At 46.9% G+C, this 24986-nt stretch overlaps 1 protein-coding gene across 1 annotated transcript; it reads left to right on the top strand.

Annotated features, from left to right (window-relative positions):
- The first annotated feature begins 255 nt into the window (after nt 1-255).
- On the top strand, nt 256-21453 carry LOC132387249 (C-type lectin domain family 12 member A-like). The gene is made up of 5 exons (XM_059959608.1): nt 256-337; nt 1213-1344; nt 19541-19683; nt 20060-20121; nt 20643-21453. Exons 2-5 carry the CDS (start codon nt 1242-1244, stop codon nt 20836-20838), a joined length of 504 nt encoding a protein of 167 aa, XP_059815591.1. The 5' UTR covers nt 256-337; nt 1213-1241; the 3' UTR covers nt 20839-21453.
- The last annotated feature ends 3533 nt before the right edge of the window (nt 21454-24986 follow it).

A 24986-nucleotide genomic window follows, 5' to 3' on the forward strand; every position in this document is an offset into this window, starting at 1 on the left:
GCTCTTCACTGCGCGACGTCACACGCCTGCACAGTCCCGCATCTCTTACCCCCAATGAGAAAAAAAAAATCAAATTGGCTCCCTCTTCTCAAGCCGCCATTCGCTCTCTCCTTTCTCTTTTCGTTTGCTTTCCCCCATTCTCTCACATTTTCCCGCCCATCGCTCCCCTCGCACCAGAACCTTACTTCGACTTCTGTTCATCTGCATGGCCTCTCCAAACGTCCGCATAAGCAAGAGCCGAACGAGAACTTCGGAGATGGACCGGACCGTAGAATCTGCATACTCTGCCTCGTTACGTCCGTCCTCTTCGTGACCGTGGTCGGGCTGTCGATCTATGGTGAGTCGATCGGACTCCGGTTGAAGTCAGACCGTAAACCAACAGTGTGGAATGAAACGTGAATGTAAAACCTCACAGTGACACGGACTCGCAGCTCAACGTGTCGCAACACGTATCTCAATATGACACCGACACGTACCTCACCGTGACACGGAGACACCGCTCACTGTGACACGTACACGCTCCTCAACGTGACACGTCCGGCTCCGCACAGTGACAAAGACTCACATGTCACTGTCACACCCCTTACTGAGACGGGATAACATAACACCGATGCACCACTCACAGAGGTAATTACCCACACCTCACCCTGACACAAGAAAATCCTACCGCAATAGGGACACTGAAAGTCACTGCGAAACACACTTAGTACACTCCATGACAACGGCGCACACCTCAGCTTGACACTGTCACACCTACCGTAGCGATGGTATGCCTCTCACCGTGAGAAAGACTCACCCCACACCATGACACAGATACCCCAACACCGTCACTCCACAACGCCACTCACACTGACATTTCTGTCGCCATGACATCGAGATGCACTTCATTTTGTCCCGGTATACCTGCCTCCGAGGCACAGGAACTTCTAACACAGTAACAACGACACGTTCCTCAAAGGAACTCTGAGATACTCCGCACGATACTCGCTCAGAACCCCATGGTAACAACAAAAACTTCACCAGGACATTGATAGCGTGACAGACTCGTCCCTCAACCTGGCGTCGACACCTCTCACTGTGCCCCCAGCACATCTTTCACTGTGCCACCCTTCACCGTGGCAGTGACATAACCCTCTCTGTGACCCTTTCGGTAGCGTGACGCTGACTCACGAGTCACTGTAAACGCTAAACATCCTTCACCATCTCTCTCAGTATCGCAGATTCATCAGTCTCTTAAACGAATGCACATCGATCTCCATCACCAGTTCACTGACATGGAAACGAAGTACAGATCTATTAACGAAACCAAGGCTCAAATTTGTAAATTTTTGACCAGCAGAAGAGGTGAGGCATCATCCCCTCTTTCACCCGCTCCTCATTACAGTGCAGGCATGGAGAGAGAAAGCGTCGCTCCGTGCTTGACATCAGGAGTGTGTGAACAGATGGTAATAGAGGGTGATTCACTTTGTGTTTGATCCGGTGAGTGTGTGATGGGACTGCGTTGAGGAAGTTTCATTCTATCACTGAATCCAGGAGTGTGTGATGGGACGTTGTGGAGGTGGATTCCCTCTGTGTCTGATCACGGGATTGTGAGACGTAACATTACAGTTTCACACCATGTCTTTCTCCGGGAATGTCTGAATGGACAATATAGACACAGATTCACCCTGTGTCTGACCCCGGGAGTGTGTGATGGGATGGTGTGGAGGGAGATACACTCTGTGTCTGACCCCTGGAGTGTGTGATGGGACGGTGTGGAAGGAGCTTCACTCTGTCTGACTCCGGGATTGTGTGATGGGACAGTACAGAGGGACTTACATTCTATTTGACACCGGTTTCTGTGATTGGATATTGTGGATATTGGGGATGGTTTCTCACCCCGTGACTGTGCCATTGGAGGAGGTGGGGGTAGCATTGCTTTGTGTGAGAACACAGGTGTGTGTGATAGGACGGTTCAGAGACAGCTTCACTCTGTCACTCGCCAGGAACTGTGCGATGGGAGGTAAGGAGGGAGATTCACACTGTTAAACTCGGGAATATGTGATCGGACCGTGTAGATGCAGCTTCCCTCTGTTTCTGACACTTTGCTCTGTGGTGTGTTGAGAATCCTTCGAGGGGCAATCTCTCTTATTCTCAGACAGCGGGAGAGCTAAAAACGCTAGCAGATTGAGAGGGGGATAGTCATATCTTCTGTAGTTTGAACAGGGCGTTTGAAGGTCGGCCTCGGAGACAGCAGGAGAATTTAACGAAAACGAACAGATTATCGGAGCTGGCAACGGATTAGTGGGAGTCAGAGTAGGAAGGCTTTCGCTACAGAGGCCACGGCGAGCAGAGACTAAGGTCAAGCTTGCTCCCGGTGAGGTAAGGCCGGGTCTGCTCCTTTAATTAATCTATTTAGTTTAGTATTAGGTAATGGAGGCAGCAGTTAGGGCAGCTGAGTGCTCCGTTTGTGGGATGTGGGAAGTCAGGGCGAGCACTTTTGTCTCTGATGACTACACCTGTAAAAGTTGCATCCACCTGCACCTTCTCACAAACCGGGTTAGGGAACAGGAGCTGGAGCTGTATCAACTTCGGATCATTCGTGAGGCAGAGGCAGAGATAGACAAGAGTTTCAGGGAGATAGTCACCCCTAAGAGTCATGTGACTGGTAGATGGGTGACTGTCATGAGAGGGAAGGGGGATAGACATAAAGAGCAGAGCACACCTGTGGCCGTTCCCTTCAACAATAAATACACCGTTTTGGATACTGTTGGTGAGGATGACCTACCAGGGACAAGATGCAGTGGTCACGTCCCTGGCACCGAGACTGGACCCTCAGCTCAGAAGGGAAGTAGGGAAAAGAGGAGAGCAGTAGGAGTAGGGGATTCAATAGTTGGTGGGGGGCAGATAAGCGGTTCAGTGGGAGAGATTGAGAATCTCGGATACTCTGTTGCCTCCCTGGTGAATGGGACCGCGATATCTCGGATCGAGTTCACAGTATTCTCAAGAGGGAGGGTGAGCAGCTAGATGTTGTGGTCTATATCGGGACTAGTGTCGTGGATAGGAAGAAGGGGGAGGTCCTGCAAAAGGATTTCAGCGTGTTAGGTGCAAAATGAAGCAGAGGACGGCCAGCGTTGTAGTCTCAGGATTGCTTCCAGTGCCAATTGCTCGTGAGGCGGGAAATAGGTGATAATGCAGCTAAATACGTGGCTAAGGAGTTGGTGCAGGAGGGAGGGCTTCATGTATCTGGACAATTGGGTCCGGTACATCTTCCGACGGGACTGGCTGCAACTGAACGGTAGAGGGACTAAAATCCTTCCGGGAAGGTTTGCCAGTGCTGCTCCGTGAGCTTTAAACTAGATTTGCAGGTGGAGAGGAACCAGAGTGTTAGAACAGATAGTGAGGTGCAGAATGATAAAGGTCATGGGAGAACTGCAAGTACCGTGCATGGAGTAAAGCCAGAACTAGCATTTGAGGAAAGAGAAACAGAATAAAGGTTGTAAAGGTAGTTAGGTAGAAGGGCTGAAGTGTGTGTACATCAATGCAAGAAACATCAGGAACAAAGGGGATGAATTGAGAGCTTGTATACATACATGGAATTATGATGTAGTGGCCATTACAGAGACTTGGCTGGTACCAGGGCCGGATTGGATTCTCAATATTCCTGAATTTCAGTGTTTTAACAGGGATGGGCGGGGGTGGAGGGTGGAGGGGCGGCGTTACTGGTCAGGGATACTACAACAGCTACAGACAAGTTGGGTAATGTAGCCGGATCCTCTTTGAATCAGAATGGATGGAAGCCAGGAATAGGAAGGGAGCCGTTACTATGTTGGGAATATTCTATAGGCCCCTTGGTAGCAGCAGAGAGACCGAGGAGCAGATTGGGAGGCAGATTTTGGAAAGGTGCAAAAATAACAGGTTATCATAGGTGACTTTTACTTCCCTAATATTGATTGGCACTAAATTATTTCCAATGGTTTAGATGGGCAGAGTTTGTTAAGTGTGTCCAGGGCGGATTCCTGTCACAGTATGTTGACTGGCCGACCAGGAGGAATGTCATTCTGGATCCAGTAAAAGGTAACGAACCAAGTCAGGTCACCGATATGTCAGTGGGTGAGCATATGGGGAGCAGAGATCACTGCTCCCTGGCCTTTAGCATTATCAAGGAAAAGGACTGAATCAGAGAGGATCGTCTTTTTTTAATGGGGAACGGTGAATTATTAAGCTATAAGGCTAGAACTTGCATGTGTATTGGGATGGCGTTTTGCAGGGAAATGAACTGTGGAGACGTGGTCGATATTTCGGGATCTCTTGCAGGATGTTAGGAATAAATTTGTCCCCTTGAGGAAAATAAAGAACGGTAGGGTGAAGGACCCATGAGTGACAAGTGAGGTGGGAAAACATTTCAGGTGGAGAAAGGCAGCCTGCATGAGGTTCAGGAAGCGAGGATCAGATTTTTCTATTGAGGAATTTAGGTTAGCAAAAAAGGAGCTTAAGAAGCAAACTGTGAAGGGGTGAGGCAGGAACAAGCGAGAGTAAATTGGAAACGGATGTTCAAAGGGGAAAGCACAGAAGTAATGTGGGAGAAGCTGAGGGACAACTTGAGCTGGGTTCAGGATAGGTTTTTCCCACTGAAGCAAGGAAAAATGGTAGGAAAAGGGAACCATGGCTGACGAAACATGTGAGGCAAGTCGTCAAGAGGCAAAAGGAAGCATATGTTAGAAATAGCAAGAAGCAGGTAAGAGGGGCTTTTGAGAAATATAGTCAGGAAGGAGCTAAAGAAAGGACTAAGGAGAGCACGAAGCGGACATGAAAAGGCCTTGGTATGTAGGATTAAGGAGATCTCCAAGGCGTTCTATGCGTGTGAAGATCAGGAGGATGAAGAGAACGAAGATGGGACCGCAAAAGAATAAAGTGGGCAACATGTGGAGGAGGTTGAGGATGTCCAAAATGGATACTTTGTTTCAGTATTCACAAGAGAAAAGTATCTTGATCAGGATGAGTTGGAGGTAGAGAGGGCCTGTATGCTGGACAATGTGGAGATTAAGGAAGAAGAAGTGCTGGATCTTCTTAAAAACATTCAGATTGATAAATCCCCAGGGCCGGTTATGATGCACACCAGGTTGTTGTGGGAATTAAGAGAAGAGATCGTAAGGTCCCTCATGGGAAATGCATCCAGAAAGTCATAAGGCATGGGATCAGTAGAGCCTTGGCTGTTTGGGTAAAATAAAAACTGGTTTAAAGGAAGAAAGCAGTGGAAGATACGTATTCTGCCTGGAGGTCGGTGACTAGTAAAGTGCCGCAGGGATCTGTCCTTGGACCCCTGCTATTTGAGATTTTTATAATGACCTGGATGCAGAGGCGGAAGCATGTGTGAGTACGTTTGCGGATTACACGAAAACTGGAGGAGTTGTGGATGGAGCTGCAGATTGTCGAAGGTTACCAGAGGATATAAACAGGCTTCAGAGTTGGGCAGAAAAATGGCAGATGGAATGCAATCCGGACACGTGTGAGGTGATGCATTTTCGAAGGACAAACCAGAAGACTGAGTACAGGACTAATGGTCATTTACTTAAGAGTGCGTATGAACAAAGGGATCTTGAGGTTCAAATTCATAGATCCCTCAAGGTCGCTGCACAGGTTGATAGGGTATTTAAGAAGGCCTATGGGATGCTAGGATTCATTAAAAAGAGGATTGAGTTCAAGAGTATAGAGGTCATGCTGCAACTCTACAAATCTCTGGTGAGACCGCACCCTATCATGTTCAATTCTGGTCACCTCATTATAGGAAGGATGTTGCAGCTATGGAGAGGGTGCAGAGGAGTTTTACCAGGATGTTGAATGATTGGTGAAAAAGTCACATGAAGCAAGGTTAGCATAGCTGGGACTTTTCTCTTTGGAGCGTAGAAGAATGAGAGGGGACTTGATACAGGACTACAAGATGCATGGATACGATGGATAATCAGTACCTGTTTCCCAGGGCGCCAATAGCAAACACCAGAATGCATATCTACAAAATTAATGTAGAGAGTTTTAGGGGAGACATCTGGGGTAAGTTTTTTACACAGAAGATTGTTAGTGCCTGGAATGACTTGCCAGGGATGGTGGTGGTGGAGAAAACGTTAAGGTATTTAGGAGCCTCCTGGACAGGCACATGGATGAAAGAAAAATGGATGGTTATGGGGTAGTATGGGTTTAGTACTTTTTTTTTTGGATTATATGGGTCGGCGCAGAATGGAGGGCTGAAGGGCCTGTTCTGGGCTGTAGTGTTCTATAGTTCTATGGTTCTATGGTAAGCTTCATGGAATGTAATGGATAGGTTGTATAAGATATCTCTGAGACCGAATTTGGAGTATTGTGTGCAGTTTTGGTCAACTAATTCCAGGCAGGATATTAATAAGGTTGAAAGAGTGCAGAGAAGGATGTTGCCGGGACTTGAGAAACTGAGTTACAGAGAAACTTTGAATAGGTTGGGATTTAATGCCTGGAGCACAGGAGAATAAAGGGTGATTTGACAGAGGTGTATAAAATTAGTGGGTATAGATCAGGGGTGGGCAAACTCTTTGACTTGAGGGCCACAAAGGGTTCTAAAATTTGACAGGGCGGCCGGACCAGGAGCAGATGGACGGAGTGTTTTGGTAATACACCTCATAAGAGAAAATAAAATATCATGGGATATGTAGAAAACATGAGCTTTAATATCAATTGAAAATGAACAAATGCAATACAACAAAATATCTGTCTTTGAAGTCCCATAGTATTTAGCTATTTATTGAAATGACTTTTAAAACACTAAAAATTAAATGAATAAAATACAGCTTTTTTAAATAGTAACAGTTATTATTTTAAAGCACTGAAAATTCTGTTATCCTTCAAGATATTATCATCATCACTCTCCTCCTGACTGTCTTTATTTCAAAAACGGTAGGAGATGCAGGTCTACTTGTCCTGCTCCTTCTTATTCAATTGTCCCCTGTGCCAAAACTCAACAACGACCCGCACAATGACAGAACAGTGAGAGCGCGCCAGTATGCGGAGCTCTGCGCTCGCAATTCCCCGCAGGCTATCTCCCTTAGCCGGAACGCTGGCTAATTGTGAGCCGGTTCGCATGTGCCAGGAAATGGGTCGCCACAAGGTCACAAAGTAAAGCGCAAATGTGGAGTAATACGCTGCACCTCAACAAAGGTCAATGCATATAGAGTGCGTCGTCTATTGGGAAAACGCCAGAATTGTGGGGAAGAAACGTTAACAAGGTTTATTAATATAATTTCATCAAGTTCTGCGGGCCGGATTAAAAAGCTTAACGGGCCGCATATGGCTCGCGGGCCGTTGTTTGCCCAACCTGGTATAGATAGAGTGAATGCCAGCAGATTGTTTTTCCACTGAGGCCAGGGGAGAAATAAAAAAAAACAGAGGTCAGGGGATAAGGGTGAAGGGGGAAAAGTTTAAAGGGAACATGAGGTGGGGCTTCTTGTGGCGGGAGTGTGGAATCTGCCAGATGAAGTGGTGAATGCGGGCTCACTTTTGAGAGTTAAGAAAAACTTGGAGAGATATATGGATGAGAGGGGTGTGGGGAAATATGGCCCAGGTGCAGGTCTGTGGGACTAGGCAGAAGAATGGTTGGGCACAGCGAGGAAGGGCCAGAAAGCCTGTCTCTGCGCTGTAATGTTCTACGGTTCTATGGTTCTCTGTTTCTAAGGGGCTGAGGAGAGCAGGAAGTGGGTATGGGAAGGCCTTGGCGAGTATGGTAAAGCAAAACCCTAGGCATTCTTCTATTATGTGTAGATCAAAGGGATGACAGAACTGAAGGTAGGACCGATTAGAGATAAATGTTGGAAGATGTGCATGGAGACTGTGGAATTGAAGAAGTTCCTCATGAATACTTACTTCGGTATTCAGAAATGAGGGACAGTTTGATGACGGTGAGGACAATATGAGTGAATTTGAAGATCTGGATCATGTTGATATTAACCGAGAGGAGGCGTTGGAGTTCTTAAAATACATTAGGATGGGTAAGTCCCCAGGGCCGGACCGAATATTCCCCAGGCTGCTCCAAGAGGCGGGGAAAGAGATTGCTGAGCTTCTGGCTAGGATCTTTATACCCTCGTTGTCTACGGGGATGGCACCAGTGGCTTGGAGGGAGGCGGATATTGTCCCCTTCCTCATAAAAGGTAGTAGAGATAGTCTGGGTAATTATTGACCAGGGAGCCGTACGTCTGTGTTGGGAAAGCTATTGGAAAAGATTCTTAGAGATAGGATCTATGGGCATTTTGATAATGATGGTCTGATCAGGGACAGTCAGCATGGCTTTGTGAAGGGCAGATTGTGCCTAACAAGCCTGATAGTGTTCTTTGAGGAGGACGTCATATAGATGTGGGCAGTGCAGTAGATGTGATCTCCATGGATTTTAGAACTGCATTTGACAAGGATCCAAACGTTATGTTTGTTCAGAAAGTCAGAAGGCATGGAATCCAGGGAAACTTGGCCATGTGGATTCAGAATTGGCTTGCCTGCAGAAAGCAACTGACTAGTGGTGTCCCACAAGGACCTGCTCTGCGACCTCTACTTTTCGTGATTTTTATTAACATCCTAGATGAGCGGTAGAATGGTGGCTTACCAAGTTTGCAGACTACACAAAGGTTGGTGGTGTTGTGGATTGTGTAGAGAATTGTCAACGATTGCAGAGCGACATTGATAGGATGCAGAAGTGGGCTGAGATGGAGTTCAACCCGGAGAAGTGTGAGGTGGCACACTTTGGAAGGACATATTCCAAGGCAGAGTTCAAAGTATAAGGCAGGGTACTTGGTAGTTCGGAGGAGCAGAGCAATACGGGGGTACATGTCTACAGATCCCTGAATGTTGCCACTCAGATAGATAGCGTAGTTAAGAAAGCTCATGGGGTGTTAGCTTTCATATTTTAAGAGTCGCGAGGTAATGATGGAGCTCTAAAAAACTCTGGTTTGGCCACATTTGGGGTATTGTGTACTGTTCTACACGCCTCACTATAGAAAGGATGTGGAAACATTGGAAATGGTACAGAGGAGATTTACCAGGATGCTGCCTGATTTAGAGATTATGGAGTATGATTAGAGAATAAGGGGCCTAGGGCTTTACTCTTTGGAGAGACAAAAGTTGAGAGGAGACATGATAGAGGAATGCAAAATATTATGAGGAGTAGATGGAGTGGACAGCGGCGCCTCATCCCCAGGGCACAAGCGCTCAATACAAGAGGACATGGCTATGCGGTAAGGGTGGGAAGGTGTGTCTGGTGCGTGGAATGCACTGCCTGAATCAGTGGTGGAGGCTGAAACACAAGTGAAAATTAAGACACTACTAGATAAGTATATGGAGGACTTTAATTTGGGGTGATATGTGGGAGGCAGGGTTTAAGGGTCGGTATAACATAATGTGTCAAAAGTCCTGTACTATCGTGCACTATTCTACGTTCTATGTCTAAGTCTATTTCGTGTCTGTGCTGAGGAATTTTCTTTCAATGGAGTGTGTGATGGGGACGTGGAGAGAGAGACTCACACTGGGCCTGACACAGGCTGTCTATTATTGGACGGTGTGCAGGGCGCTTGATTCTGTGTCTCACTCCGTTTGTGTATGATAGGTCTCTGTGTTTGACACATTGTGCGTGTGGTGAGGAGATATGGCGGACAGAGGGGTGGGTGGATGCACTTGGGGGGAGGGTCATGCGTGTGTCTGACAACGGGAACGGTGACGTGTGTCTGGATACTGTTCTGCTCTGTCTGATACCAGTGGTGTGTGATAGGACGGTGCGGAGGGAGTTTACTCGTTTTTTGACACGTATGTAGTGTGATGTCACTAGGTAGAAGTATCAGCATACTGTGTTTGACCACGTAAGTATGCGGCGGGATTGTGCAGACACTGCTTCATTTCCTCTCTGATCACAGGCGGGTGACCAGACGGTGTGGAGGGAGATTGTCTCTGTGTCTGATCCCGGGAGAGGACGGTGCTGAAGGGGTTTCATTCCGTGTCTCATCCGGCTGTGTGATGAGACGGTATGGAGGGAATTTCACTCTGTGTCTGCCAGCAAGAACGTATGATGTGACAGTGAGCAGCGGGCAGTCTGAAGACTTACATGTATGATGGGGCCGTAGGGACAGAGAGCTTCACGCTATGTCTGACCTCTGTTGGGTATGTTGTAACATGTAAGGGAGTCTCTCTTTGTGTTTGTCTCCTGGATTCTGTGATGGGACACCGCTGAAGGAGATTCCCCAAAGTGTCTGGCAACGGATTGGATGATTGGAAGTTCCTGTTTCTCACCCCAGAAGTGCGTCACTGGACGGTGTGGATTGAAATTCTGTTTTTATGTGTCCCTCAGTCAGTCTGTGATAGGATGGTGGGAAGGAAATGTGTAGTTGACTCCTCTAGTTTAAGATGGGACGGTGTTGACGGAGCTAAACCTTGCAAATTGAGTCTGTCACCAGTACAGTGTGATGGGACGGTGAAAACGCATATTCAGTCTATGGGAGGGTGTGGATGGTGTTTTTATCTGACTCCGGAAACGGGTAAAGGTCAGTTTAGAGGGAGCCCCAGGTTGTTTCTGACCCCAGGAATGTGTGTTGGGACGTTGTGGAGGGAGCTTCACTCTGTGTGGAACCCTGGGAGTGAATGATGGTACGGTATAGAGTAAGCTTTACTTTGCATCTGATGCAGTTTCTCTGCGATGGGATGTTATGCAGGGAGCATCACCCTGCGACTGACCCCAGGAATGTTTCTTGGGAGAGTCTGGAGGGAGCTTCACTCCGTGCCTTATACCGGGAGTGTCTGATGGGAGAGTGCCATGCGATGCTCGCACTGTGTTCAACCCCCGGGATTAAGATGGGAGTGTCTGGAGAGGCGCGTTACTCTTCACCTGACGTCCATGTTCTGTGAAAGGATGTAGTGGAAGATGCTTCACTCTGTGACTGACACAGTGTGCGTGTGAAGGAATGCGACGGAGGGAGCATCACTCTGTATCTGATCCTTGGCGTGTGTGATGGGATTGTGTGGAAGTGCTCCACTCTGTGTTGAGCACCGTGTTGTGTGAGGGTGAGACGGTTGCAATTACCAGCCACACCATCAACCGGCCATATTAAAGTGTCCCGTAGCCGACCATCCCCCTGATCATCTGGCAAATGACTGAGCTTTTGCACTCACTGCCCATTCTCTTGTTGGCTCCTCTATGTATTGTTGCAAACAAAAACAAACAAGCAAACAAACAAACTATCCTGCTCACACTTTACAGGCTCCAATGCGCCCAGTTCTTTTACAGAATGGGCTTCCCGACGCTTACTACGAATATCTGCTATCTCCATACAAAATTGCTACTCCAATTCTCGCTCCTCATTAGGTGGTCTATAATACACCCCTATAAGTTTTACCACACCTTTCTAATTCCTCAATTCCATCCAAATAGTCTCCCTAGACAAGCCCTGTAATTTATCCTGCCAGAGCACGGTTGAAAAAAATTCTCTAACAAGCAATACTACAACTCAGTCCCTTGTCCCTCGGATTCTATCACACCTGAAACTACGAATTCCTGGAATATTTAGTTGCCAATCACACTCCTCCTGCAACGATGTTTAACTAATTGCTACAACATCATATTTCCAGGTATCATTCCATGATCTCGGCCCATCCACCTTTCTTACAGTGCTCCTAGCATTAAAATAAATACATTTAAGAAATTCTCCACCTCTTCCTCTCTGTTTTACTCTGACCGTAGAAATAACTTTACTGTCATCTTTTTCTTCCTTCTCACATAAATCTGTTCCAACTCGGGCCCGGGCACATAAACACCTGTCACAGTGACACCGACACGTTCCTCACAGCAACTCGGATTGACCGACAGGATACTTATTTAGACCCCCATTGTAACATGAACTAAATCTTCATCGTGACATTGATATACCCCTCAGCGTGACACAGACACGCCTCTCATTTCCCTCGGGATTATCCAATTTCGCTCGGGATCAATATTTTTGCGTGTCTGTCTCAAGTTGACGCCGACGCCTCTCACTGTGCCACAAGTACATCCTTGACACTGTGACACCCTTCACCGTGACACTGACACAACATTCTCTGTGACCCGTTCGGTAACGTGACGCTGTCTCACGGGTCACTGTAAAAGCTAAACATCCTTCACCATCTCTCTCAGTATCAAAGATTCGTCAGTCTAAGGAAACCTGCCACCGAAACTACCATGAGTAAAACTCAACCCTTCAATCCAGGCTTAATGGGCTCAACTCTAATCTATCAGTTTTTAAACAAATACACAACGATCTCCGTCACCAGTTCCGTAAATTTTTGACCAGCAGAAGAGGTGAGGCATCATCCCCCTCTTTCACCCGCTCCTCATCACAGGGCAGGCATGGAGAGAGAATGGGTCACTCTGTGCTTGACATCGGGAGTGTGTGAAGAGATGGTATGGAGGGTTATTCTCTCTGTGTTTGACCCGGTGACTGTGTGATTGGAATGCGTGGAGGAAGATTCACTCTATCAATGTATCCAGGAAATTGTGATGGGACGTTGAGGAGGTGAATTCACTCTGGGTCTGACCACGGGGTTGTGAGACGTAACATTACAGCTTCACTCGATGTCTCACTCCGGGAATGTCTGATGGGACAATATGGATCCACCTTAACTCTGTGTCTGACAGTGGGATTGCGTGATGGGACAGTGCCCAGAGAGATTCACCCCATCTCTGACCCCTGAAGTGCGTTATGACACAGTGGACAGAGAGTTTCACTGAGAATCCGGGACTGTGTGACGGGATGGTCATTCTATTTGTCACCCGATTGTGTGATCGGATGTTGTGGAGGGAGTCTGACCCCGGTGCTGTGCCATGGGAGCTTGTGGGAGAAACCTTGCTTTCTGTGAGAACACAGGGTATCGCGATGAGTCGGTGCAGAGATAGTCTCACTCTGTGGCTCGCCAGGAAGTGTGTCATGGGACGTAAGGAGGGAGATTCACATTTTATTAAATCCGGAAGTGTGTAATGGGACCGTATGCAGGCAACTTCCCTCTGTGTCTGACACTTTGCTCTGTGTTGTGTTGAGAAGCTGTGGAGGGAGAATCACTCTCCCTCTGACATTTGTCGAGTGTGCTGAGGGAGTTCCTTTCTGTGTCTGACCGCTGGAGTGTGTGATGCGGCCGTAGAGAGTGAGATTCACACTAATCCTGACCAAGGCTGCGTTATTGGACTTTGTGGAAGGATCTAAATTCTGTTGTCTGACCGCTGGAGTCTGTGATGAGACGGTATGGAAAGAGTAATACTGAGCATCTGACCCGGGATCAGAGTGACGGGACGGTGTGCTGCGAGCTTCATCCACATCTGAAGGCTGAAATGTGTGATGAGTCTAGGGAGAGAGAGATTCATTCTTGTCTCACCATGGCAGTGTGAGTCGAGGCTTTGTTCAGGGAGCTAATCTCTGTGTTTGACTCCAAAAGTGTGGGACAGACAGTTATGGACTGGAACTTCACTCAGTGTCTGATTCCGGGAGTGTGCAGGGAGCTTCGCTCCACGTCTGAACCTGGGGTGTGTGATGGGTCCATGGAGAGAGAGACTCTGTCTGTGTCTGATCAAATAACCATATGACAATTACAGCACGGAAACAGGCCATCTAGGGCCTTCTGGTCCGTGCCGAACGCTTACTCTCACCTTGTCCCACCGACCTGCAATCCCATAACCCATAACCCTCCATCCATTTCCTGTCCATATACGTATCCAATTTTACTTTAAATTACAATACCGAACCTGTCTCTACCCCTTCGACTGGAAGCTCGTTCCACTCAACTACCATTCTCTGAGTAAAGTAATTCCCCCTCGTGTTACCCATAAACTTTTGCCCCCTAACTCTCAACACATTTACTTTTGTTTGAAACTCCACTATTCTCAATAGAAAAAAAGCCGATCCACATCAACACAATCTCTCCCCCTCATAATGTTAAATACCTCTATCAAGTTCCTCCTCAACCAACGACGCTCCAAATAATAAAGACATAACTTGTTCAACCTTCCCCTGCAACTTAGGTGCTGAAACCCACGTAACATTCTAGTAAATCTCCCCTGTACTCTCTCTATTTTCTTGACAACTTTCTTATAATTTGGTGACCAGAACTGTACACAATTCTCCAAATTCGCCCTTACCAATGCCTTGTAAAATTTTAAAATCACATCCCAACTCCTATACTCAGTGTTCTGATTTATAAAAGCCAGCATACGAAAAGATTTCTTCACCACCCTATCCACATGAGATTCCTCTTTCAGGGAACTATGCACCATTATTCCGAGATCACTCTGTTCTACTGCATTTTTCAATGCCCTGCCATTTACCATGTATGTCCTACTTGGATTATTCCTGCCAAAATTTAGCACCTCGCACATATCAGCATTAAACTCCATCTGCCATTGTTTAGCCCACTCTTCTAAATGGCCTAAATCTCTCTGCAAGCTTTGAATACCTACTTCATTTTCAACAACGCCACCTACCTTAGTATCATCTGCATATTTACCAATCCAATTTAATAGCCCCTCATCCAGATCTTTAATGTATATGACAAGCAACATTGGATCCAGTACTGATCCCTGAGGCACACCACTAGTCACCGTCCTCCAACCTGACAAACAGATATCTACCACTACTCTCTGGAATCTCCCATTCAGCTACTGTTGAAACTATTTTACTGCTTCAATATTCATACCAAACGATTGATCCTTCCTAACTAAACATCCGTGCGGAACCTTGTCAAAGGCCTTACTGAAATCCATATAGACAACATCGACTGCTTTACCCTTGTCAACTTTCCTCGTAACCTCTTCAAAAAATCAGTAAGATTTGTCAAACAGCACAAATCCATGCTGACTGTTCCTAATCAGACACTCTATATCCAGATAATTATATATACCATCTCTAAGAATGCTTTTCATTAATTTACCAACCACTGACGTCAAAATGAGAGACCTATATTTGCGAGATTTACTCTTAGAACACCTTTAAAACAAAAGAACCGCATAGGCAATACGCCAATCCTCCGGCACTATTCCCGTTTGCAATGACATTTGAAATATTTCCGTCAGAGCCCCAGAAATTTCCACACTAACTTCCCTGAAGATGCTATGGAATATCCTATCAGGATCCGGAGATTTATCCACTATTACATTCCTTAAAAGCGCCAGTACTTCCTGTTCTTTAATTGCCATGGTTTCCATAACATCCCTATTTGTTTCCCATAGCTTACACAATTCAATATCCTTGTCCTTAGTGAATACCGAAGAAAATAAACTGCTCAAAATCTCCCCTATCTCTTTAGGCTCCACACATAGCTGTCCACTCTGATTCTCTGAAAGACCAATTTTATCCCTCACTATCCTTTTGCTATTACTATAACCGGAGAAACACTTTGGATTTATTTTCATCTTACTTGCCAAAGTAACCTCGTATCTTCTTTCAGCTTTTCTAATTTCATTCTTAAGATTATTCTTATATTCTTTATATTCCCAGAGCACCTCAAATACGCCATGCTGCCTGTATTTATTGCAGATGTCTCTCTTTTTCTTAACCGTTTCCAATATCCCTAGAAAACCATGCCTCTCTCAAACTTTTAACCTTTCCTTTCAACCTAACAGAAACATAAAAATTCTTTCCCCTCAAAATTTCACCGTTAAATGACCGCCATTTTTCTACTACATCCTTCCTATAAATCAAATTGTCCCACTCTCTTGTTTTAATCCTTTCGCATCTCCTCAAAGATAGCCTTTCTCAAATAGAAAATCTCGACCCTGGGTCAGTCCTATCCTTTCCATAATTATATTGAAACTAATGTCATTGTGATCACTGCAACTGAAGTGCACCCCAACACATACTCCCCTCACCTGACCTATTTCATTCACTAACAGAAGATCCAACGCGACCCTTTCTGTCTTCGTTACCTCTATGTATTGCTGTAAAAACTATCCTGCACACATTTTACAAACTCCAACCCCATCCAGCCATTTACAGAATGGGCTTTCCAGTTTAGGTGTGGAAAATTAAAATCCCCCACTATCACAACCTAGTGCTTACTACAAATATCTGCTATCTCCTTACAAATGTTCTCCTCCATTTCCAGCTCCATATTATGTGGTCACTAATACACCCCTGTAAGTGTTACTAATCCCTTTCACCTTCCTCAATTCCACACAAATAGTCTCCCTAGACGACCCCTCTCATCTATACCTCCAGAGCACCTGCTGTAATATTTCCCTGACAAGCAACGCAACACTCTTGTCCCTCTGATTCCATCACACCTGAAACAAAGAAATCCAGGAATATTTAGTTGTCAATCACATATCTCCTGCAACCATGTTTCACTAATAGCTAAAGCATCATATTTCCAGGTATCAATACATGCTCTAATCTCATCCAACTTTCTTGCAATACTCCTAGCATTAAAATAAATGTATTTAAAAAAATCTACAGCACTTCCTTTCAGTTTATCTCTGACAGTACAAAGAGCTTTAATGTCTTCTTTTTCTTCCACCTCCCATACATCTGTTCCTACACTCTGGTTCACCCTCCCTGCTTGTATCTAGTATAAATCCAGTGGATCCTCTCTAGCAAACCTACCTGCAAGAATATTTGTCCGCCTCAAGTTCAGATCTAAACCGTCCCGCCGGAACAGGTCCCACCTTCCCAGGAAAAATGCCTATTTACCTATAAATTTGTAGCCCTCCCTCCTGCACCATGTCTTCAACATTCTGTTGATCTGCACTACCTTACTAATTCTAAACCCACCTGCACATGACACTGGTAGCAATCCTGAGAATGCTAACCTGGAAGTCCTGCACTTTAACTTGGCGCCTAACTCCCTAAACTCCCCATTCAGGATCTCCTCACTCTTCCTACACACGTCATTGTTCCCTACATGGACTACGACATCTGTCTGCTCACCCTCCCTCTTGAGAATACTGAGAACTCCATCCGAGATACCGCGGACCCTGGCACCACGGAGACGACAGGCCATCCGGGATTCTCGATCTCTTTTACAGAACCTCCTATCTGTCACACTAACTATCGAATCCCCTATCACTACTGCTCTCCTCTTTTCCCTCCTTCCCTTCTGAGTCCATTCTCGGTGCCAGAAACGCAACCACTGCAACTTGTACCTGGTTGGTCGTCGCCACCAACAGTATCCAAAACGGTATATTTATTGTTGATGGGAACAGTCACAGTCGTGCTCTCCCTGTCTATTCCCCTTCCCTCTCCTGACACTCACCCAACTGCCTGTCTCTTGATTCCTAGGGGTGACTATCTCTTGAAACTACTGTCTATTTCTATTTCTGCCTCCCGAATTATCAGAATTTCATCAGGCTCAAGTTCCCTAACACGGTTTGTCAGGAGCTGCAGCTGGATGCACCTTTTGCATGTGTCGTAATCATGGACAACAGTGCTCGCCCTGAGTCAGCCTCTGCTCGCCATTTAAATTCTCCCGCTGCCTCACAGGACGACTTTCACGCGCTTGCGCAGTTGTGCCCCGTCCAATCCTTGCCTCTTTCTGTTCCAGACGAAGCCTGATTGAGCCAAAGCCGACCCACTCTGACTCAGTCCACTCCGACTATTGCCGCTGTTTCTGGCGGTCTTTCATTTAAAACTTTAGCGCGTTACGTCACGCGCCTCCGCAGTCCAGCATCTTTGCCAGGATCAGTTAATAAAAAAACAGCCTCTCAAAGAGCTTCCGTCTCCACCTCTAATGCTATTCAACTAACCCCGGAAGTGTGTGATGGGACGGCGTGGCTGCAGATTCACTCTGTGTCTGACCCCGGAAATGCGTGATGGGACGGTGTGGAAGCTGATTGTCTCTGTGTCTGACCACGGGAGTGTGTGATGGGAAAATGTGGAGGGAATTGCACTCTATGTCTGACCGCGGGACTGTGATGCGACGGTGTGGAGGGAGCTCCACTCTCTGTCTCACCCCGGGAATGTTCCGCCTCCTTCTGGTATCCATCGAGCTATGCCCTTACGTTTCTTCTTCACCTTTTCAGCCTATCGCCTGCTCTCCGTCCACACACCTTGATCCTTTCCCTTATTGGTTCTTCACGTTGCACCTACGAACCTTCTTCCCATCCCGGGGTCAGACACAGAGTGAATTTCCCTCCACACCGTCCCATCACATACTCCTGAAGTCAGCCGCAGAGTTAATCACCATCCACACCGTCCCGTCGCACAATCCCAGCGTCAGACCAGAGAGAATCTCTCTCCATACTTTCCCATCACACAGTACCTGGTTCAGATACAGACTGAATCTTCCCCCACATTCGTGGGGTCAGACACTAAATGTCCCTCCCTCCATACCGTCTCAACACATATTCCGGGTTCAGATACAGAGTGGATCTTCCTCCACACCGTCCCATCACCCAGTACTGTGCACAGACAAGTGTGAAGCTCCCTCCGCACCGTACCAAAACACACACCCTGGGTCAGGCACAAAGTGAAAATCCTTCCGCACGATTCCACACACACCGGGGTGAGACTCAGTGTGAATGACCCCCTTCATCGTCCCATCACACACTCCCGGGTCAGACGCACTCAAAACCGTCCCATCACACTTTTCCAGCGTCAGATACAGATTGAAATTCCCTCCATACCGTCGCATCCCACCCTCCTGGGCTCAGAAAACAGGGAAGTTTACTCCGCACCGTCCCAACACACACTCCCTGGGTCAGACACAGAGTGAATTTCCCTCCACACCGTCCCATCACACAATCCCGGGGTCAGACGCAGAGTGAATATCCCTCCACGCCGTCCCATCACACACTCCCGGTGTCAGACACAGAGTGAATCTCCATTCACACCGTCCGATCACACACTCCCGTGGGCAGACACAGAGTGAATCTCCCTCCACATCGTCCCATCACACATTCCCGGTGTCAGACACAGAGTGAATTTCCCTCCGCACCGTCCCATCACACACTCCCGTGGGCAGACACAGACTGATCTCCAACCGTCAGGAGGTGGCAGGAGTGAGCTGATAGGTAACTGGAGGAGGAGGCATAGTGAACACGGGATAAGGGAAGGGAGGGTGAGGTAATTACCGGAAGTTGGACAATAAAATGTAGCTTCATCCTGTGTCTGACCCTGGACAGTATGAATGGACAATTTACAAACAGCGTCTCTTACTGTCTGATCTCTGGAAAGCGTGATGCTTAATTACTACCCTTTGCGTCTGACCTGACTGTAGGAAGAAATGATGCTGAAGGACAACTAGAATGTGTGAGGTGACTATGTGGAGTAAGTTTCGGTCTGCGTTCTATCCAGGAAGAGTGTGATAGGATGGTGTGGATGGAGTTTCACATCGACCACGGCAGTGTGTGAAAGGACGGTGTGAAGGGAGATTTATTCTGTGTCTGACCCCAGGAGTTTATGAGGGGACGCTGTGGAGGCAGCTTCACTCTCTGTCTGCCCTCAGGTGTGTGTGATTGCACAGTGTGGAGGGAGTTTAACTTTTTCTGATCCCAGCTGATGCAACGGGATTTATGGAGGGAGATTCACGGTTTGTTTCTCCTGAGTTGCAGAGACAAAGTGTCCCCAGGAATGGACCGAAAATGAAGACCGTTGTTACTTCATATCCACGTTTGGAACCTCTTATGATGGAGCGAGGCAAAATTGTTCGGAACATGATTCAAGGCTCCTCGAAATAAATTCAAACAATGAAAAGGTACGTCTTACCGCGAGAAGAAGTGTCAATAATCCCTACACACAATAATCCCTAATTTCCCTACACACATTCCCACCACGCACTGCAGGTGTGAGACACGGAATGAAGCTCCTTCCACACCGTCCCAGCACTCACTCCCTGGGTCAGACACAGAGTGAATCTCCCTCCACACCGTCCCATCTACACTCTCCCGTGGTCAGACACAGAGTGAATCTCCCTCCAATCCGTCCCCCCAAACACTCCCGGGGTCAGACAAAGAGTGAAACTCGCACAATCTCAGACACTGTGTGATTCCCTCTCTGTACCGTCCCTTCACATGGATATGCATTGTTAGAGTCTGGTTCTAAACATTAACACAAGGGATTTAATTTCACAGAAGTTTGTTTCCAACGCTGTCGAACGATATGTAACATACTGGATTGGAAAATGCGCAGGCAGGTGAGGTTTGGACTGTTGCAGCTCTGTGATGTGGAAGTGGGTTAGTGGGATTATTTTGGAGACTGAAACGAGGTCGTGGGGAGAGAGTCAGGCAGTGGGATTAGTTTGAGCTCTGACACAGATCTGTGGGGAGAGAGTGAGGCAGTGAGATCAGTTTGGAGAAAGACAGGGTTGTGGAGAGAGTGAGACAGTGGGATTAGTTTGGAGACTGAAATGAGGTCGCGGGGGTAGAGTCGTGCAGTGGGATTTGTTTGAGTTCTGGCACAGTGTTAGCGGGACAGTGTGGTGCAGCGGGATTAATTTGGGAGCTGATTCGGGATTGTAGTGGAGAGCGGTGTAGTGGGATTCGTACGGCGATGGACCCGAGACTGAGGGGAGAGCGCGGTATCTAAGGATAAATTTAGAGTCTGACAGGGGCTGTGGAGAGAGGTGCACATTAGTGGGATGAGTTTGGCGACTGTCTCCGGTTGTCTGCTGGATCTGTTTTGTCTCGGTTGAAATTGTCTAACCCTCTTTAACAGGAATGTGGCCTCTGATCTTGTGTACGAGTTAAGCTATGAAACGCCCACCTGCAGTAAGTGCGGATCGAGTTACCGTTACAGTTGCAAAAGTAAATTCAGATTCATCTGCGAGAAGACGGCATATTTATACCCGGATATTCCTGAAGAGGTCCAAGGTCTCTGTCAACTGCCTCTCGGGCCGACTTCAATCAAGTGACCTCACCCCACTTCTCCCCATTCAATCTACCTCACCCTCACTCCCCCATCCTTTCATCCCCTCCTACCCTCACTTCCACTGCTTCCTACCCAAGCCTCCACTACTCACGTCCCCATTCGCCACCCTACTCTCCCTCTCCCCATCGAGACCACTCTTCTCCCCTTCCTGCCTCGAACTACCCCACTCCCTCCATTTACTCCTCCTTCCTACTCACTCCTCTTCTCACTCTGCCCTTCATCTCACAAACTCATTCCGCTTCTTCCCATTTATCTCTGTCTCATACTGCAGTCCCTGCCTCTCCTCACTCCGTTCTCTCCACCCACTCTTACATCAATGCTGTGCATACAAGCTCTCGATGCCCCAACCAAGGGGAAAAAAGGCTGTGTATTCACCCTATCTGTGAATCCCCTGGCTTCATACCCACGCTCCAAGGAGCAAAGTCCCAACCTTCTTGTCTTTTCTCCATAACTCAGAGCCTCGAGTCCCGGCAACATCCTCGTAAATCTCCCTCTGCGCTCCTTCCATTTCAGTGGCATCTTTCCTGCAGGAGGGCGACCAAAACTGAACACCGCCCTCCAAGCGCGGCCTCACAGACCTTTCCGGCAACTACAACGTGACTTCAGTGCGATGCAAAGATGTAAAAATATCGTAAATCGGGGAAGTTAATAAATACTGCAAAAAGCAGAATTCCGAAGGAGTGTTTAAGTGTTCAGGGAGGCTTCGCAAACGGATGGCGGAGGGGAAGCAACTGCTTGTAAATTGTTGAGTTTACAGGCGCCGGTACCCCCTCCCCGATGGTACCGATGAGCACAGGGCACTTACCGGGCTGGAGAGTGTCCTCGCTGATGGATGTGGTATTCCCGAGGCATTCCTTCTTGAACATGTCCTCATGAAAGGGAGAATTGTGCCCGTGATGGGTTTGGCAGAGCCTAGAACCCTCTGCAGCCTCTGGCGACCCTCTGCGTTGCAGCCTCCACACCAGGCGGCGATGCGACAAGTCAGAACGCTCTCCACAGTACATCAGGAGAAATTTGCGAGTCTTCAATGACAGACCACATCCCGTCAAACTCCTAACGTTCTAATCCGTTTTGTAACGAGAGAGACATAACCATAAAACCATATAATAATTACAGCACGGAAACAGGCCATCTCTGCCCTTCTGGTCCGTGCCGAACGCTTACTCTTATCTAGTCCCACCGACTTGCACTCAGCCCATTACCCTTTCCTGTCCATATTCTCATTTCTTTAAATGGCGATATCGAACCTGCCTATACCATTTCTACTGGAAGCTCGTTCCACACAGCTACCACTCTCTCAGTATAGAAATTTCCCCTCTTGTTGCCCCTACACTATTGCCCCCTAACTTTCAATTCATGTCCCCTTGTTTGAATTTCCCCTACTCTCAATAGAAAAAAAGTCTATCCGCATCAACTCTATCTATCCTCCTCATAATTTTAAATGCCTCAGTCAAGTCCCCCCTCAACCTGCTATGCTCCAAAGAATAAAGACGTAACTTGTTCAACCTTTCTCTGTGACTTAGGTGCTGAAACTCAGGAAACATTCTATTAAATCTCCTGTGTACCCTCTCTATTTTCTTGGATTATTTCCTATAATTCGGTGAACAGAACTTTACACAGTACTCCAAATTTAACCTCACCAATGCCTTGTACAATTTTAACATTACATCCCAACTCCTGCACTCGGTGCTCTGATTTATAAAGGCCAGCATACCAAAAGTTTTCTTCACCATCCTATCCACATGAGATTCCAACTTCAGGGAACTCTGCACCATTATTCCTAGATCACTTTGTTCAACTGCATTCCTCAATGCCCTTCAATTTAGCATGTATGTCCTATTTTGATTAGTCCCACCAAATTGTAACACCCCATACTTATCAGCATTAAACTCCATCTGCCATATTTCAGCCCTCTCATCTAACTGGCTTCAATCCCTCTGCAATCTTTGAAAATCTTCTTCACTGTCCACTATACCTCCAATCTCTGTATCATAAGCAAATTTGCTGATGCAATTTGCCACATTACCATCCAGATCATATAGATGACAAATAACAATGGACCCAGCACTGATCCCTGTGACACACCACTAGTCACAGACCTCCACTCAGAGTAGCAATCCTCCACTACCACTCTCTGGCTTCTTCCATTAAGCAAATGTCTAATCCTATTTACTACCTCTCCATGTCCATCGAGTGACTGAATGTTTCTAACTAACCTCCCATGCGGGACCTCGTCAAAGGCCTTACTGAAGTCCATGTATACAACATCCACTGTCTTCCCTTCATCCACTTTCCTGGTAACTTCCTCGAAAACACTAATAGATTGGTTAAACATGACCTACCACGCACAAAGCCACGCGGACTGTTTCTAATATGCACCTGTCTATTCAAATACTTGTAGATCCTATCTCATAGTATTCCTTCCAATAATTTTCCAACTACCGATGTCAAATTTACCAGCCTATAATTTCCTTGTTTACTTTTTGAGCCTTTTTTAAACAATGGAACTACATGAGCTTTCCTCCAATCCTCCGGCACCTGACCCGTGGATATTGACATTTCAAATGTTTCTGCCAGGGCCCCTGCAATTTCAACACCAGCCTCCCTCAAGGTCTGAAGGAATTCCCTGTCAGGTTCTGGGGATTTATCTGCTCTGATTTGCCTCAAGACAGAAAGCACCTACTCCTCTTTAATCTGGATAAGTTCCCTTATACAGTCAGAGAGTGAAGCTCCCTCTTCCCCGTCAAATCACACACTCGCGTTTCCGACATCGGCTTCAGATCCTCCCTTCACAATCACATCATCAATCTCTATCCGAGGGGACTGTTGGCTGGCCTGTAATGTAGCCCCATGAGCATGCTCATGCATTTCTCATTCCACATTCTGTTCTGACGCCCCTCAGCCTTCGCCGCTCCGGAGCAAAGAAGCAAAAAAATTCTGATCTCTGCTTACAGATTATGCTATCGGTTCGTGGCAGCATCCTAGTGAATCCCTTCAGTATCCTCTCCAAAGACACCCACACTCTTCCTGTAACGGGGCGACCAGAAATGAATTAGGGAACTCGGAAACGTCAAGCCCAGTCCCAACTCCCATCTACTATGTTGGTCTGTTTCTCGGCACCCCAATCCTGTTCACTGAAGTCGCTCTCTCCTTCAACGCCTCCATCTATTTACGGTCTGGTCCATTCCACTCTACACTGAGGCTGAACAGCGCTTCCGCTCCAACTTGCGATGAACAGCCGAAAACAGCCTTACCGGATCCTCACCTGGCAGATCACTCCTGACCCCAATAAAGCTGGTCTTCCTGAAATTCGGAAACTAAACTCAACGGCACACTTATCTTTTTTCCATAATGACCTTTTGCCTAATGGCATCATCATCACTAGATACAAAGTGGTCTCCTACACAAACTTCTGTCCCTTGCCTTGCCCCATTCCGCAGTAGGAGATCAAGTATCGCACTCCCTCGATGGGACTTTATACGTACTGATTCGGACAACTTTCTTCCAAACGCTTGACAAACTATCCCACTGGTCCTTTTACAGTATGGGACTCACAGTCAATACCTGTTAAAATCACCAAAGATCACAGCGATATGCTTCTTGCAACAGTCTGCGGCCTCTTACAGGTTTGTTCCTCTAAACTCCCAGGACTGTTGCCCCATGAACGAGTCCATTCCTTTTTATTCCTCAGCTCCACCCTTAAGTCCTCACGTGCACGAGTCCTCCTTTCTTTCCTAACTGACCATTGCCGTGATATATTCAACGACTAGTTCAATATAACCGTAGCCCTTGATTTATCCCCGTACTAGTACGACTAAAACAGCAGATACCGGGAATGATGAAATAACGGTCCTGCCATTCCTGCAACCAACTCTCACTAATTGCTATAATATCATGCTTCCAGGCGTTGGGACCTGCCCTGAGCTCATCTTCCTTTCGTACAATACTTTCTGCAAGGAAATGGACGCATCTCAGAACATGAGTCCCAGCAGGCTCAACATTTTCCTTCCTGACTTTGTCTGAGGTCTGAACAACATATTTCACAACAACCACTTCAGTATCTGTTATCAGAATCTTGTTTCAGAAACCGACTGAAGTTTAAACCCACCACTCCCCCTTTCTACTTCGGTT

This window comes from Hypanus sabinus, unplaced genomic scaffold, assembly GCF_030144855.1.
Source record: "Hypanus sabinus isolate sHypSab1 unplaced genomic scaffold, sHypSab1.hap1 scaffold_1660, whole genome shotgun sequence".
In the NCBI taxonomy this organism is placed as follows: Eukaryota; Metazoa; Chordata; class Chondrichthyes; order Myliobatiformes; family Dasyatidae; genus Hypanus; species Hypanus sabinus.